Genomic DNA, 18564 nt, shown 5'->3' with positions numbered 1-18564 from the left:
CCGCCGCCACCCTCGGGCCCAGGGCCTGCTTCGCTCCACAAGAGGCCCCCGCAAGTCCCACATCGCAAATGTACGTTTACTGTACCTGGCCACGTACACCTGCTGTGCCCGCTGTCTCTCACGTCACGTCGGTCTGGCATATTTTCAGAATTACTGCATACCAAAGAGCCCGCTCCCCTACTCTTTTTTCCCTTTTATAATTCATCCTGACTCTCACCTTCTGACTCTCGATCTCGATGATCTCTGATGCATTTTAGACTTGCTGTAAATTTTTTGCAGACTTCTCTCCAAATGGTCCCCGAAAAATTTTTGCAGAAGATTAGAAATTCGCAAAGCGAATTCAGATCCCACAATTATTTTCTTAACTACATTTTCTTTCCCTTTTCTTTTTCGCCGTTGTGCGCGAATCATTTTTGATGCATGATACGATTATTGATCAATCTAGCTAAAAGATCTTGTATATGTGCTGAGTGCATATGGTGCACTTCTTCTCTATCGCCAGACATGGATTTCTATGAATTTATTTTGTATTTTTTCACATGGATTTCTCCTTAAAATTTAAATCTTGTTTCAAATATGTCTATACGATAAATATTTAAATATTTATCAAATAATCAACTCAAATACAAAGTACATACGGACAACAATGTAAACTCATGAGAAGATATAAAGTTCCGTTTTTCGCGAAGACTAGATAATAACGGGTAATTACTATAAAGTGAAAAGATAAATTATAAAATAAAATTTTATTATTGACAAAGTTTTAAATTAACTTTTGTTTCGCAAATTATTTTTATCAAGAGATAACGAGCTTAACGATAGATTAAATTAATTTAGAAAATGAATTTTTAAATCATAATTTATTTGTTATGCTAATACAATAAATATTACAGTTCACGTCAACTGAATTGGAGTTATTAATTAGCGCGTGTATTCGAGCGGTATGAAATATCGTGACAAGAACCAACGTCATCTTACAATTAGTCTCTATAAAAGAAGTGACATTTTCTGGTTGATACAATCCATCTCCTCAACTGCAATTAGGCTCCTGTATATTCGAGCGAGGGCGAACGATTAATCTATTTTGATGACTTTGAGATATATAGGGTAGTGAAAATGTTCCGGCAAACTCAGTCTCAGCTTTTGTCAATTTCGTGAAAAGTAACGTCAATTTTACTTATCTTCTGAATGATAATAAAGTATAATTTGAATAGCAATATTTAAAACAGTGATAAATAATTATTAAGAGAACTAATTTTTTTGATAAAGTCAATATTGAAGTACATTGCTAAAACAATTTTTTTTTATATCTATAAGACAATTAAAATCACACTAAGGTAAGAAAAGATTTTTTAGGATATTCTTAAGACGATTAAAAAAGTTTTCGCAAAAAGATCAGTCGTTCACTTTTCCTTGGAAGCTTTCTTGAAGCGCCGAGTCTCGCGAGAGCGAAGGAGGCGCGCTTTTCCAATCGGTTTCGAAATTCAACTTTCGATGAGAATAATCGCGATTAGACATGTGTGCGCACAAGATACGGCCCAAAGAACTCTATTCATCAATTGTACTGTTTCTTGTACAATATGTTTTAGCCTTCCTCGCGACCACCGCCCCTCCCCATCGCCCTCTTCATCACGCCAAACCCACAACCACTACCAACACCACCAACATCACTGTCACTACTGCTAATAATATTAGCGCAAGTACCGCCCCGGTAAAACGTTCCCCGGTAAAGTATTCGGTTCATATGACCGTCCATCACCCACCTACGTCGGGCGCTGCCGCTGCGGCCAGGCCGGAGCGCGGCGTTAAAGATTTAAGCCAAAGGTGCCGTGGTGCGAATGACGAGGCTCAGGCAAAACTGGCCCGCGGGCATCCAGCAGCTGCGGCTGCAGCCGCCGGCGATGATCCATCATCCAAATCATCCCTCGATACGCGATCCGCGTCAAATCGAGCCGCTACTACCGCCGCCCAAGCTAGTAAGTAGCATGTTGTGCCGTGGCTAAAAAGAGAGTCCCGGTTTATAGTCTCTCGCTCTTTTTTTTTTTTTAACGTTGTCCAGTCATTTAGCCAGTGTCTTTGCTTCGTGTGCTCGCTGTTCTGTGTATCTATATTATTATTGATGTAACTTTGTGGTTAATGTGAGACATCTTTGTTTCTGTTTTTTATGTTTACAAAGTATCCAATTTGAATTAACGTACTTGAATATCTCGAGAGCTATCTCGAGATCCGGTTTTTTTAGGTATGGTTTTGTACGACACCTGATAAAGGGGACACCTGATAAAAGAATTTGACTTGAGTACAGGGGCGTGGTCACTTAATTTAAGCTCTGTTTCCGTCATTTGATCTCCATTGATGTTGGGTATGTGGTCATTCAATTTATCATGAAAAGATCTACAAACATAGATGTTTAGAAAAAAATCAAGATTTAATTTTAAAAAAACAAAGTTGATTTTTATTTCACTGTGAAGTTTATTTCATACTTCTATCCACAAAGTCAAATTTTTTCATTAAAACATGTCCTATTGAAATCGTACAAACCGAAAAAACCGGACTTTAGATCTCTTATTTAGTTTCGCAGATATTCAAATGGGTTAATTAAAATCACACACACACACAGAGACTCTCTCTCTCTCTCTCTCTCTCTCTCTCTCTCTCTCTCTCTCTCTCTCTCATTCAATAATTTGTACCTTTTTTCCTCTCTTTCTCCTTCCATTTCTCTTTATATCCTAGCCACTGTCTATTGTCGCGGTGCATGATGGAGTGTCGATTTAACGAAGTTAGTATTTGGATTCTATAATTACGTGATTATCTATCCCAATTGTTTTGTACTTTGGAAAGAGGGTACGATTACACAGAACATTCTTTTTTTTTGGGTAAAAAGTTAAGATAAGTTTCCAGATTCCATTCAGAATCAGAGAATGAATTTACTTCTTTTTCTAGAGAATTATAAAAAAGAAAAATAAAGTCATTCGTTTCTCGTATAATTCTGTATTGAATTTTGCGTTGTAAATTTAAAAAAAATGCATTATTAAAATTGAAATTTAAAGAATAATATAAAAATTAGTAATAAATATTATATTTCTTTCGGATTGACTTCTCTAAATTATATAATATTATAATCAGTCTAATTATAGATATCGACGCTCTATCGCGCATGCATTTCCAATTTATTGTGTTCTACAACAATTTATTCCTGTATATTGTATTCAAATATATATACGCATTCTCTGTGAAAATTTTACTTCTATGGATAAAATAAACAACGCAAAACGAAAGCATAATAAACCAAATCTACGTCATTGAAAAATGTGTATTAGTGCATTCGTGAAAAAAAGTTCATTATATGAATTCTTTAATTTTGTCAGATCTTCCTGCGTTGAAATCTCCATGTATGTCTTAACGACCATATAGGATTCTCAACTACTTAGATACTATTTGAAATTTTTAAAAGCTGCTTTTCATTCGTCTTTCATTTTGTGTAAAAAATGGTGACGAATTATTGCCGATATGAAGTTGGCACAAATTATTCTCGCAGAAAAACTTCTGTACTCTGAAATCTTTTGAAAACTAGACAATATGTTAGTGACTATGAACATACAATAAACGATTCGTTTTTATTGCCTTATATGTATTACACTCAGATATTTGTAGTGGAAACATTTCATCATACGAAATATATACATATATATATTGTTATTTTTTGTATAGAACAAACTACACTATCTACGAATTTTTTTCTTGTCAACTGTGTACAACGGGACAAAATTTTTCAATAATGGGAAGCTCTGGCTTTCTAAATATAAATGCATATGAGAAAAGGCTTTCAATGGAAAGATTATACATTTTTTTGTGGGTTTATACCTTTCGCAGACTCTGTTATTTCCGAACGTATTCATTCCATTATTTATTTCTATCTCTGGCTACCTACTGTCATTTCATACACGATGTGTATTATAGGTCGCAGTGACTTGCAATCGTTAGCTTCCGTAAGTTTATTTTAAATCCTTAAAATATCAACTAGGAGCTTTTATAGAGCGTTTTCTCAAAGTGGAGATTGACTTCTTGCCTTTAATAATAAAATAACGGTATATATTAGCAGTGCAGCTAAGTACAGTCTTTAACTCGATATTTTCTCTAGAATAATTGTGAAATTGATAAAAACATAATTTAAAAAAAAACATATATTTTTATATTGACATAAGAGAATAAGAATTCTTCACCAAACTCCATTCTTTACTTTGCTGGAATAATGTGAATAATTTCCATGAGTAAAACTATTAAATAAGCGAAACTAGAAAAAATTAAGAAAAAACATAATTTTATAAGAAAATTTTGATAAGAGTGTTTTTATGAAAGATCTCTCTCTCGTTTTCTCCCTCTTTCTCTTTCCTTTTCTCTCTTCATCAGAAATATACTTCTTCGAAGGCAAAGAATAAAACTGTCCATTTCGTGCGCAAATTGTGCAATTTCTTGTTTCTTTCGTGTTATTGCAAAGATTCAAGTAATATACGAGTATAAACAAATAATGAAGCATGAAGTAGTTCAAGTGCGGAAGATCGAATGATCGTTTCTGCGATTTATCGGGAAAACTATATCATATGTATGTACGTTAAGCCCTTTTATCAACCTGTTGCGCGGTATACACGCACTTGCACACTATGACACATACGTGTGTATATATAAATATATGTAAATATATATATTCACATTTTGTGCTTCTGTCTCTCTCTCTCTCTCTCTCTCTCTCTCTCTCTCTCACCCTCTCTCTCATCCTCTCCCCTTTTTCTCTTTCCTTCCTTTCGCTCCTGATGTTTGTAGCTGTATGTATTGTTGCGTATCTTTATATTGCATCCTGAGAACGCCAATGTACCTTTCGAGATATATACAATATTAACAGCTTTCGTGTATTCTATATTCATGCTCGAGAGAGAATCTCGCCTGCACTCGATGCCGGCATTAAAATCTTTTGAGAGGTATCGATATGTAAAAATATTGTATTTTAAGAAATCCGAGGCATTTCCTATTGATGAGGGGACAAAGATATCTCGTCGCAGCAGCGTAGAATAATCAGCACTTTCAATGTTGAGTAATATTTATCGTAATGACACTTGTAAAGGATTGTCGATACTGTCTGGGGAAACGATAGTTTAAGTGTTTTTCATTAATCCTTTTGCTGCCTCATCTGCTGGTCCATAATTACTAGACTTATGATAATATGCGATAATCAATTAATATATCGATATAAATTTTTATTAATATGTATAATATATATAATATTATATATATATATATACCATTAATATATGTACGTAATATATAAGTTTAAGTAATTAATTATATATTAATAGCTTATAAAATAATAATATATTTATGGTATGTAATATATTATAACTCAGTAAATGAATAAAAAATGTTCAGATTTTTCGATATTTTGATTAAGATATTGCGATTACAAGATGTCGCAGCGAAAGGTTTATTTCTTTGTCATCCACAATTAATCACGTCGGATTGTGTGTGTCAACGCCTGGCTTTGGACGTACCGAGCCCACATTCGTAACATCATCCAATTTAATTTCCCACAGCACTCCGCAACAACTCTCGTAACTCTCTCTCTCTCTCTATCTCTTTTTAGAGAAGTAAATATCCTAAACATGTTGAATTTAGCCCAACAAATACAACTGCAACTTTGCCGCTGCGACGATAATGAGAGATACAAACAAACTGTACAACAAATTGTAACCTTCAGTAGTACGTAAATTCTCAAATTAAACTTGAACTGAATCGTAACGCAATGATTGCAATCTCAAACATTGTTGATTGCCGCATGTTATTTTGTAAACAAGTAATTTCTTGATAATCTACTTATTACAAGTAATAAATAAATTATCAAGAAAAAGATGAAATATATATCGGGTATGAATTAATCACGGTAATTTGTCTCATCATCGAGTGCAAGCTTCGGGGAACACGGGGGGTAGGGGTAGGAACCTAGAACGATCATCTACGTCGACGATAAAGCGTTTCGTTTCAAACGTTCCAGTGACGGCGGAACCCCAAGTAAACGGGGATGTCACCGGCGGGGATTCGAGCGTCGCTTCGACGCCACCGTCGCAAACGACAAAGGTAGTGGGGCCAGCGCCTGTCACCCAAGCAAGTCCCTGGCTAGACGACGAGCCGGTGGTGAAGAGCCCACCGGAGCCAACGAGAGTAAAGTCGCCAGAGCAGATGATCATGCGCTCGCCGGAACCCGTAAATTGGACCGTACCCCTCGACACCGGCAAGACTTTCACCGTGACGCAAAATGTCCGGGAAGGTAAGAACTCTTGATGGAAGATGTGATCGGAAAGTTTCAAGATGCACAAAATATTTTCAGAACATCTTTATAAAATACAAGTGCTTTCAGAATATTTAAATCGATAGAAATATATACAGAATCGATATGAATATACATGGAATATTTTATTTAGAAATTTAGACCCAGACAAGAGGTCTGTTTTTTTTTTAGCTGAACTTCTTGCATGATTCATCTTTGCAAAAGGTAAACGGTGCAAAAAGTTAAAAAAGAACAGTTTAGTTAAAAAGAACAGGCTTCAGACTACAATACAAATGTATATATATTACTGTTAATGCATAATTTTCTATGAAAATACGTAGACTATTCTATCTGAAAATAATTTTGTTGGATTATCAAAATTATAATTATAAGACGCTTAAGTTGGTGTCTAGAATATAAAAATTTTTGTCAGCATTGATCATCATACTTGAGTTTCCTACATAATTATTTGGGTAGTCCAAATTATTTTCAGATCTATAATTAAATTTTAAATAAATATTTTAACAAATTCTTTCCATGTACTTTATGTATATAAATTTATGGCGTGTTATGATTTGACATATATAATACCATAGATAATATTATCATGATCGTGATTCTAATTGTTCTTTTATTTCGAAGAACCTCTGACGCGTCCGCATAGTGAGGCAAAGACGTGGGCACCGTCCTCAGTACCATCGGCGCCGCAATCAGCACCACCGGAGCTTGCGGCTCAACACAAATCACAGCATTCCCAGCACTCTGGCTACAAATCACCCGAGAGCGAAAGCGTCTCGCTCGGTAGTTTTAGCGGCATAAACGGCCACAAGGACTTGGACTCGGAAAGGGACAGTCCATTGCCCACGAACGCGCAGGACACACCTAAGGATGAGAAGGTCAGGAACTATATCTTTCGATGTATTCGCTCGCATGTATGTATAAGCGATTGTTACGTTTCATAGCGACAAAGAGAGTAATTTACGATAATTCTTTTTGCGTTTAATTTTAGGAGATCACCATTGTCGAGGAGACGAAAGAGCGACAGAGCCCGGAATCGATAAAATCAATGACAGGCACAAACCTGAGACGTCTGGAAGATCCGACGTTTGAAATAGAAAGTAAAAAAGAAGGTGGTATACCGGTGGCGATCACGACAGCGCCGGTGACGACGACATCGTCGACGTCGCCCGCACCACAGAGTTACCGCGTTCTCGAAGCCGAGTCGTCAGCTCAAGGTACTGGCGGTAGTAGTAGCAGCACTGTGGGTACAGGAAGTAGCACCGGAGGTAGCACTGCGAGTGGTTACCACGTTCTGGAAGCACCAACAGTGGTACCGGGCTCAGCACAACGTTCAGCAGCAACCGATGTCTTAGAGAAGGCGCGAAACCGCTTCGACAAGTTCTGGGGAAAGGGCAACAATGGCGCGGAGAATTAAAAGCAGTGATCTTCGAAACGACAAGAGAAGAAAAAGACGCTTTGACGAAGAACTACGAACAGTAGGGTAGGGCAGGACAGCCCTTCTGGGAAGAAGGTTTCGTCCCACTCTGCTGTATCCTATCGTCGATTGGTCTGTCCATGTGCTTTCATAGCTTTTAGCTGCTCAGAAAAATATATGTTACACACGTGAGAGCGAAAGGGGGAAAAAGAAGTGAGATGATATCCTCGTGAAGGAATTTTCTCGACTAAACGCCGCTTTGATAATTCAAGATCTTCGGGAATAAAATCCTTTTTTTTTACATTAAAATATATTCTGAAAATATTCAAGACTTTTAAGGATTGGAAGAACCATGTTATCATGTATATCGATTTTAAATCGGAATTATCTGAAAAAAAGAAACAATCGTCAATAGAACTTTATAGAAAGATAGAAAGAACAACGGATAACTGATGAGACTAATCGATATTGTTCCTGAAGGTTAAAATTGCGGTCTATAATCAATTTATTCGTTTATTAAGGACTACTATGTAACAAGCATATGGTCAAAACGATCAAAATAACGCTACACATTTCAGATTAAACAAGATCAGATTCTAAGGCTTTCATGCAGACACAAACTCGAAAAGGCACAGAAACTCAAATTAAATTACTGATCATTAATAATGATAATTAATACAAAAAAAGCTTCTTTCTCCTTCAAAAGACAGACTGTAGGACAGCGTCGTGAATTTGCGGTCGTCGCATCATTAGTAAAAAAAAAAAGAGAAATAATTCTAGACAAGGATATGTCAGGGTGAAGGATTGACGTGAGAAGCTTATACGACGACGGTGCGTGCAGGTTGCGCGTCGGTCTTGTTTCACACTTCGAATGATTCGAAGAACGCGTAATCATCTAATACTTACACGTGCTTGCATATACAAATACATAACAATTACACATGCAACACACACACACACACACAAACATACACGGAAAATATACTCGCGTCTTTACTTACACGTGCTTGCATATACAAATACATAACAATTACACATGCAACACACACACACACACAAACATACACGGAAAATATACTCGCGTCTTTTTTTTCATTCTTTGACTGATTAGTGATCTTATTGCGAGGTGTCTCATTAGATTGTAAAAACAAGATACAATTATATGAGATACACATTAACAAAGATTATATGAGATACATATGAATAAGAAAAGTATCTTTGCACATTCTATCTTGGAATAATTTTTTACGAAGCGAAAAGATATTCTCTATCGCAAAGTGTTTCTATTAAAATTGTTTTCATTTGTACTAAAATATGGAATAAAGCACATTGTAGCAACATATTTTTTCTTCGTGCAAAATTATACCAACAAAATTGGATCGTGCAAATGTTCTTTTATTCATTGTACACATGATACGCATACACAAACACATAAACATGCTCATTGACATAGAGAGGGTGTCTAGACGAATATACATTTACATGAAAAACATTAACGTTATATAGGATATTAAAATGATCCCGTATACGCGGGATCCATGTAGTTAAGTCCGAATTCTTTTTCCATTGATAAAACTCGAAGCCAAGTATCGAGCCGACAGGTACAGAAATGGCTTGTCGCTATAAATAAATAAAATCTGAAACGAGTAGCCTTCGAATAACCGCTTCGTGCGTTTTATATAAGTCTATATACGGAATATACAATTATTAATACGTATACACGTATGTATACAATTATGGGATATTATCGCACTCGCGGGTTGTAAATGAAATTCGACATCTCGCTGAGGATTTCTCAAATCGAACTATTAAGTATTATTATTTATATTAATTTTTACATATTTATTTAAATTTAATATATTTAAAATATGTAAAATATTTATTTATTTTCTTATCTATATTTATATTTTAATGTATTTTATTAGTTTAAAAAATTCTGGAAATTAATTATATTATTTTTGTCGTTTATTTTTATGCAAAATCGAAGTTACATAAGAATTATATATAGATTGAAGGGATCTGTGGAATCCTTGGCAAAATCATGAACCAGTTTCTTTCGAATAAAGAGATCTCTCTTAACGCACGTATTGTCGCCACGAAAGAATTTAGTCCATCTTTAAACTATCCGCATCTCGATCGTTTCGCATGTGATTTTACAGACAAATTATTTAATTTCTTCACTGAAAGATATTATGAAATAAACAATTCTCGGTTTCAAAATGTGGTTTTAGATATAATTTCTACGTCGTGTGTAAAATTTATTTCTAATTAAGTTCTACTTGGAAGCACAGCATCGATTAATTATTTAAAAGCTGATAAAGATTGATATTTTTGACAAAGCACGATACTCTTTAAAAAAGAGTAATAATTTATATTATTAAGTTCTCAGAAAGTTGAAATAAAAATGATACTATGTCACAAGCTTAATGATTGCAAGTGATATAAAGAAATCATACAATTATATTCGTTCTATAATATTATATTAAAAATATTTCTTAGAACATTTTTAATATAATATTATAAGAATCGGAAACGATTAATTTTCACTTGATTATTCACCATGTATCGCGGTGCAAATGATCGGGAGATGCGAGTCACAAGCGTAGTTTCAAAAAATTCACGGCCCAATTTAGTCTTCACGTATGAAAGGAAATGAATTACTGTAGTGAGGCGTAGTGTTTTTTCACACAGAGTAACATAGCGCATTGAACATCTTCACGATTACGATTTAACACGAAATGTCGCTATGTGTATGTGATCATGATGATGAGAAAGAAGAAGAAAAAAATATAGAGGATAGCGATAATGATAATGATAATGATGATAACGACGTGATTTAATGTTACACTCGATTGAAAGAAACATCAAATTTATCGAGAATACGCAAATTTCTAAATCGATAGCAAATCGAAATCACGCTCATCAAGAGAGAAAAATGACAAAAAAAAAACGAAGATTGATGGACGCTACCTATCCGCTCTGCATGCTATGTATTCCGTCTGATTTCTTACGCAAATATATATTCTTTCATACGTTCCTTTTTGAAGAAAACAATGACGACAGCAAAAAAGGTCTAGACTCGGAGATCGATGACGAGCGAGGTTCGTCGTTCGGACTTGCGATAAATTTCAAAAAGACTTATCTTATCATTAAAAACACCGTATAATGCTAAAGAATAAATAAATAAATTAGGCTTTTATAAATATATAGAATAAAGAAGAAAAAAAAAGAAATATGGAAAGTATTTATTCAAGATTTTATTGAGATCCAAATTATTAATTATTAATTATTAACCATATATTTAAGCGTAAAAATTTGATGTTTTACTGTAAACACTCCATTTTCATTATTCATAGTCGGATGAATGAACCAAGAAATATTTGGAGAACTCTCGCTCGTCCTCGTTCGAAGACGCCGCGAGACAGAAAGAAGATAATGTTGGAGCTTTTCTCTGTCTCTTTCACGCGCGCGCATGGTATATACACCACACTCCATCCAGATCCACGTCCAAAAGCCAATCAACCGTAGTGAAGCAACATATATGTAACGATAATAATGCTAATGATAATGATACTAAATAATACACACACGACACTAAGTATATGAGAGGAACGAAAGTCAGAGAGAACAATTTGACGAGAAATTTGACAGATAAGACAAGGATTCGGGCTGGATTCAACACGAAAGAAAACGAGAATTATTATCTCGACTTACTGTTGCTCGGTCCTAAATGTGATTTCGACATAACGATTTCGAATGTAAGGATTATCGTTGACTTGATCATAGGGAAAAGATAAACAAATTTCATCCAGCGCATCTAAAGATTTAGCTGTTGTGGAAGCTTCAAGTTAATCAGTGATTCCCAGATTTTATATTACGATGCAATATAAAGGAATTATGATCAATTGCAATATACTTTAATTTTCCTATGTCTGTTTTATTGTTTAATTACAAAAAATAACAATTATATTATATTTTAGTTACGTTAAGAAAAATGTACTGTTGAAATCTTCCTTTCGTGATTAAAATTTTTCTTTTGTAGAATGTCTACAAAACAATTACAATACCTATTGCTTTTAATATTTATTTTATTTCTCTTACAATAATTCTGAAGTTATTTGGAAAATACAGAAAAATCTGAGGACCACTGGAGGAACATATTACATCTGCATGAATCGCACAGTAGCGCTTCCCGCTGAAAGTCCATTGCGTAAAAAGTCGGCCTAATTTTTCATCCAGAGAATGATCTTTTACTTAACGTATAGGAATGCGATGGATTATTGAGACATTTTATTGAGTGGCAATGTGATCCTTTTTGTACCTTCGCCTTTCGGCTTTCGATGTCGCGTTTGTAACGCAGAATTAAGTATTCTTATTCAACGTTAAAAGAATTGTTAGCGAAATACTAAATTGATGGAAAAAAAAAACAAAAAAAAGCATGACACCTAGAATAAGTCGCGCGATTCCGATTCGTGAAACTCGAGATAATTCTAATATGCACTGCGGTGCATATATAAACAAAATGTCGATGACCTTTTTTTCAAAATTGCATCATGAAGTGGACGACGTCTGAAATATATTTAAAAAGGATAAAAAAATTAGGACAATTTTCAGATGTTGTCACAATGTCTTTCAGACGTGCTTTTAAATTTTAAAATTTTCTTAATAGGGAGTTATCATCACAAACTGTTATATCACAGACATGGAACGCTTCGCAGCATCGAGTGATGATGAAAGGGCTGACTGCAGCCCCAAATTCGTTTGCCGATGCAATTCCAATGCAATTATTACCCTTTTGCGCCCTTTATCGCGAGCACCTACTTGGCATTCAGTCTAATATTTGGGTTGAACACATATCGGTATGAGCTCTGCTCATACCGATCTGTTCAATAAGAGGTTTTAATTAATTCAGAGACAAAAAGTTCTCTTATCACACTACAAATTTCTACTAAACATTAATAAATTTACTATTACAAAAATATTGAAAATAAATGTTTCTATTATACTCGATGTATATTTTATTTTATTTCAATTAACTTTATCTTGTTTCATTCCACGTTATTTAAGATTTCTCTTTCTTGTAAGTTGACTTATAGAGCCATCGTGATCTTAAATGTATATGATAGCTAATTTAAAATGTTTTTCTTAAACGAGACAGGTGTTTCTTTTTTTCGCAGTCAAGGTCCGAGTGATTCCTCATAAGCGACGCTATTGAAGCGAAACTGTGTATAATATGGCTTGTTGAAATTGACTTTTTTTTTCAAACATGTTGAAGAAGTATCTCGCAAGCTCACACTGCCCGTCCGAATACAGAAGCAGACCTGTCCTGTGATTTTCAGAACGTCACGCCGCATGAATTAGATTGCGATTCGATCCGTGAGAAACGACGTTTCCCATTTGTCCAAAACGACCAAAAGCGAAAGCAAGTATTACATCCATTTAACGACTTCATCGTTAACATCTTCATTAATAGTTCTCCATTCGTATCGATTCGATAAATTTATTTGTAAGCACTTCTTAAAATATCAAACTGTGAGGTATCGTTTTTTCTAGATTTGCGAGCGATAAGATACCTAATTTGAAATTCTGGTGTCTGAAAGTTGCCATCGGAGCGTGTTGCGAGATTCATGCGCTCATAGCTATAATTACGCTGTGGATGTATATTATAGTTTTCAAAGATACGCTTTTTGCTCTTTTTCATATTCTATTCTGAGCACATTTGATTATTGTGATGAAAATGTAGATAGGAAAGCTGTGAAAAGGCTGTCCAAATGGAATGTACGTAGTTCCTTAAAATATTCTATGTTTTTGCCACTTGTTTTCGTTGACGAAAGTAGGAAGATAATCGTTACTGAAGACATGAATTCTTATCGATTAGCAAGACAGCTTTTTTTCATCGCGACAAATTAGAGTGCTGGATAACGCTAATTGTATGCTGTCTTCTAATTACGCGAAAGTGTTAGAAAAGAGGTTTCAAGAGAAAATAAGACGTTCCGAAGAATCTAATTGAACATCATTTCCAAAAAGAATCGATTTTGCTAATATAAATGTTATAGATATTAATGAAAAAATGACATGTCATAGAATTGCGCGAAGAGAGAAACCTGAGGTCAAAAAACCTGAAGAATTCAAATGTAAATATATTTCAAATATATAACCAAGTAACATCATCTCAATAACTCCGTTATAAAATTAATTTTTGGAGAATTTAATGTCTTTCGGACATTGCCGAGTGCATGATCGTTAAAAAAAAATTGTCACCTAATTTTCTGCCTCGCCCATAATATAAGTATGATAATTACCTATTTTATAATGCAACGAAAAGGAAATTAAGAAACGTGATCACAAGAAATATTGTAACAATTAGATAACTGCAAATAATTCTGAATTAATTTCCTAGTGAGAATATCATCGATGACTCGGGCATGGTGTATAGGTCCATGGTGGATATTTACACCATGGACTCGGGATTGTTACACGCCTTTACATTGAGAGATTTTATCTTAAACTGTTTTATTAAGAACGATTTATACACGAACGATATGATATATCAGTTGAATCATTAATAGACATTAGTGGATAAACCGTTAATTAGCTTTTTTACTTGATTTGTCTTATTACGAATGTACAATTATTTTAATCAGATATTATTTTAATTGCTCATACAATTCAACAAAAATCTAATGAAAGTGAAAAGCGCTTTAAAGCTTATTACAAAATTCAGTTCTATTTGCCATCCCTATTATAGTATCACACAATCAAAATATCTCTCTTATTTTATATACAACTTTGAATTAAGATTCTTCTGAATTATATTTTCGCACCACACTCTTCAGTATCAAAGTGCAAAGTGTAGATATCTCAAAATTATAATCCATAACAATCTTACCGTTCATAACAATTTTATTAATTCTTTTTTTACACTTGTTTACACAATCTCATTATATATGAAACATACATGTATAGGTATATACAAACATACATATACATATCGTATGTTAAATGTTATATTTTGTAATGTAACTTATTTGTGAAGAATTTTTATTACCATACATGTAGTTTAATTGGCTCAATTAATATTGATCTGATATTGTTATTGGTCTTATATCGTTTAAATATTCACGAAATGTAAAAGATATATTATTTTTTTGCACGCATATTTCCGCATAAAAGATATATGGCTCGTTATATAGATAATTAAGTTCAAATCGTTTGCGATAACTCCCAAGTGCTTTATTAGACCTTGCAACTTAGAACGACTTGACTCGGTCGAAGAATTCCGAATTTTTGATAAAAAAAAAAGTAGTAAGGAACAGAATTATTTTTGCGATTTACTGCCATCGCACTCTAAATTTACATCACATCGCATCAAACGAAAAAGAAATTTCGCGCAATTTCTTTCCCTATCCGGGTTATTTATTGCAAAGGATTCGGATCTCTCAATAGTTCTAAGATATCCTCTGATGATGGACTCGGTCTTAGAAGAACGATGAATGATCCAGTGACTGGAAGTTTTACGGAAGTTCGGAAAACTTTTTCTCTCTGCGATTTAATTTTTGTTTCGTCTTTATAATACACGGATTTTTAAAGCGCTTAATTCGCGGTCGGCAATTAATTAGAGAAATAAAGGAAAAAAATATATACATATATAAACACGGGATGAAATCACTAAAACTTAACGTATGCATAACGAGCATTATAAACGCTATGGTATTTTTGCGTATTCTACACACCGTTCCTCTATCTTTTTACCCCTTCCTCCCCCTCTTCCATTTTCCCAGTCACCCCAAGAAACATTGCGTTTGTACTATCCGATGGCATCATAGAAAAGGGTCATTTATTACAATTGCAGATTATTATGGCTATATATATTATATAAATATATTATATATTAGAAATTGTGAAATACTCGTAATAAAAAAACACGCCGACGCTTCCTGTGATTTCTAGACTATTTTAATCGTCACGCTGCGTGCCCCCTACTTCGAATTATATCCACATGTTACGACAAATCCTTTCCTTCCCTATCAATAACAAGAGGATAGCGAAGAAAAGCTAAACATATTTATGTCCCATCGTTATTTGAAATTAAAAATCGATGTTAACGAACGCGAGAGTGGCAGACAACACACTGATCTATCGTGCCAGAAGTCTCGGGTTCGATCTCGGTAGCAATTAAATATTTACGCTCGTGTCTCCTCTCGGAAAAGGCCGGCAATCTCCTTGTCCAGAAACACCTCTCGAAAAATCCGCTGTTCGGAACCAACATTAAAATTGTAGGCTCCATATACTCGTGGCAAATAATCAGCGTGCGCATTACAAGCATATGAGAAAGGTGTGTAACACAGACCACAGACCTAACAGAAGAAGAACAAGGACAACAATGTTATGGAGAATTTGTTCTAAGAAAAAAAAAATAAACCAATGTTACTTATTCAACTTATATTATATTTAATAGTGAGTCACATACATATGTGCACAATCTTTTCTCATTGTCAGTTTAACTTACGCGCTAATCGGTTTTCTCTAAACAATGATATTAAAATTAACTGACAAATTGTAAAGAATAAAAATCTTGCGTAATTTAAGTGAATTTGCAATAACCGCGGTGAACTTACAGTAAAAGAGTTTTTAGTTTCTCGGCGTCCTTAACTTATCTTTTGATTCATCATTTTCTGTGAAATCGTCTTTAAAAACATTGCTATATTGTTTAATGTCTTCATTTTCAACAGCAGCTTTCACATAATTGGCGACATATTTATGTTCGGCTCTCGTACATACTCGGTGAAATGCCTTTTCAATTCTACTTGTGATTAAAGCTTTGAAAATGTCTGACAGATATAAAAGAGCCAAGATATAAAAAAAAAATTTTCTGAAACATACAAGTATTTATGCATCAAAGAATTGATCGTCAGTAACCTCATCTTCGCTATAGTAATTGTCGCCATTCTCGAAGTATTCATTTGCATAATCAGTCCCATCATCCATCTCATCTTCCTCCTCCTCCTTTACACTATCATCCTTTTCTTCGTCATTCTCCTCTTCATTCCCTTCTTTATCTTCCTCTTCTGCAGGGTGTTGCATATTTTCTTTTTTCTCCAATTCTGACAACTTTTTCACAATATCCACAATGTCCTTTTTCTTATTATTTTCTTTTTGCTCCGGGTTTTTCCGGAGTTTTCGTTTTCTCGACGTTCTTAATTCCTCTGGCATTAAGCTCCAATCATGGTACGCCTCATATTTCGATTCATCATTGTCTGTGAAATCCTCTTTAAAAGCATCGCTGTATCGTTCAATATCTTCATTTATAACAGTAGCTTTCACATAATACGGTGACTCTCGCATATATTCAGTGAAATGCCTTTTCAATTCTACTAGATACTCCATCTCGTTGGTTATTTGAATAGGTGGAGGTTTGTGATCCAATGGAGGATAACTTAAAGATGGTTGCGGAACTGGTGTTGATAGTGTTTCTCCTTTAGAGAGGCCCAACTGTTCCATGGAAAAGGACATAGCAGACTTTCCTCTACCGCGTCCTGCCATTCTGTTATTGATATTTCTTCGTTTCCTGGTATAATGTATTAATTGATAAAACAATATTTTAATAAACTATTCAGATATTAAAGTTAAGGATCATGCAATATTTCTAAGCAAGTTATATAACGAAATTCATAAATTAGGTCACAATTTATATTCAATAACCAAATAACTTTACAAATATATGTTTTGATTCAAAATCAAAATTTCCTTTAACAATAAGAAAGTAAAAAGAATTAATAAAATGAAAATGATCAAAAGTTATATAAAATTTTAACAGCCAGATTAGATAAAAATTAGTAAAATTTAACGCCACGATATGAAAGTTACTAAAACTTACATTATTCAAATTTAACTGCAACGATATGAAAGTAAGAAAGTGACAATCGTATTTAGAACCACTCTGTTCTAAGCTCTCAGTCTAACTGACTGAGTACAAAGAAATCAACGATAAAAAAAAACAAGAGAACATAAGGACACAATAATAAACACTCATCTGGAGAGACATCTGTCTGTATGACTTTTAAAGCAATCAATGGATCACAGTTTCATGTCTTAAAACTTTTGTTTATTTTGGCGTAAAATTGTATTTTTCTAGCACAATCCTAACCTATCTATCTCATAAAATTTTCGGAATAGCTTTTTTTACCTTAAACTTGTTGAGTTGCTAATTCTTTTTTATCGCTTTTCTTTTCAAGCTCTTCTTGTTTAATACGAAAGGCCTCTCTATCATAAATCACCTTGATCACGAGGGAACACGAGGGACATGTAACCTCTTCTTCACCGGCGGCCAGGTCGGAAAGAGATATTTGGAATTGATCACCACATGGACAGGGATAGTAATAAACTTCCTCGTCCTCGTCGTACTCGAAATCTTCGATTTCTACTTCGTCATAATAGTCTAATCGTGGCATCGCTCATTACAATTCAATGTTGGCTAAGTTGGCTTCACGAGACAGAATTTTGAGCGAAATTTAGCACGCGGCACGCTACGCATTTTCACACGATTTGACGGAGTGGGGGGGATCTCCGGTCTCCGAGTCTCCGGGTTTTCGCCAGCAAAGCTTTGCTATATAGTGTATGAAATTGTAAGCCAATCTCGAAGCGTCATTTTGAAAATAGATACATCGAATTGACTGATGCAACGAGCTTGCGATCCGCGTTCTGTGTTTACAATTTAAGCCCGATCACAATCAAAATTACGATCTCACGTTTTAAAACATTTTAAATTTGCTTACGCCTTACGATTACGACTAAAATTTTTGTATGTGTGATCTCC

The 18564-nt window shown here is 34.4% G+C and overlaps 2 protein-coding genes across 8 annotated transcripts in view; one reads left to right on the top strand and one right to left on the bottom strand.

The window, feature by feature from the left end:
- The window catches only part of LOC108758037 (serine/arginine repetitive matrix protein 1), a 61668-nt gene extending 52949 nt beyond the window's left edge, over positions 1-8719 (top strand). For 5 of the 7 annotated variants that reach the window (XM_018502770.1, XM_018502773.1, XM_018502769.1 and 2 more), the window contains 4 exons: positions 1590-1976; positions 6041-6313; positions 6956-7209; positions 7323-8719. In XM_018502770.1, coding sequence (XP_018358272.1) covers positions 1590-1976; positions 6041-6313; positions 6956-7209; positions 7323-7748 — 1340 coding nt within the window. In that variant the 3' untranslated portion in view covers positions 7749-8719. The remainder of the gene's footprint in view (positions 1-1589; positions 1977-6040; positions 6314-6955; positions 7210-7322) is intronic. The other 2 variants (XM_018502776.1, XM_018502774.1) reach the window with 1 other exon arrangement.
- Positions 8720-14791: 6072 nt separating this feature from the next.
- Positions 14792-18008, bottom strand: Polr3G (RNA polymerase III subunit G). Its single transcript, XM_018502867.1, has 2 exons — positions 17935-18008; positions 14792-17316 (listed from the first exon to the last, which is right to left on the bottom strand). Exon 2 carries the CDS (start codon positions 17289-17291, stop codon positions 16638-16640), a length of 654 nt encoding a protein of 217 aa, XP_018358369.1. The 5' UTR covers positions 17292-17316; positions 17935-18008; the 3' UTR covers positions 14792-16637.
- Positions 18009-18564: the final 556 nt, after the last annotated feature.

The sequence above is a fragment of the Trachymyrmex cornetzi genome, unplaced genomic scaffold, assembly GCF_001594075.2.
Source record: "Trachymyrmex cornetzi isolate Tcor2-1 unplaced genomic scaffold, Tcor1.1 scaffold15, whole genome shotgun sequence".
In the NCBI taxonomy this organism is placed as follows: Eukaryota; Metazoa; Arthropoda; class Insecta; order Hymenoptera; family Formicidae; genus Trachymyrmex; species Trachymyrmex cornetzi.
Note: the sequence above shows the minus strand (reverse complement) of the source record. Positions and strands in the feature narration are given on the sequence as shown.

What these genes read in the sequence shown, in the direction of transcription:
- Polr3G (XM_018502867.1), bottom strand. Translation starts at nt 17,291, where the DNA reads ATGGCAGGACGCGGTAGAGGAAAGTCTGCTATGTCCTTTTCCATGGAA.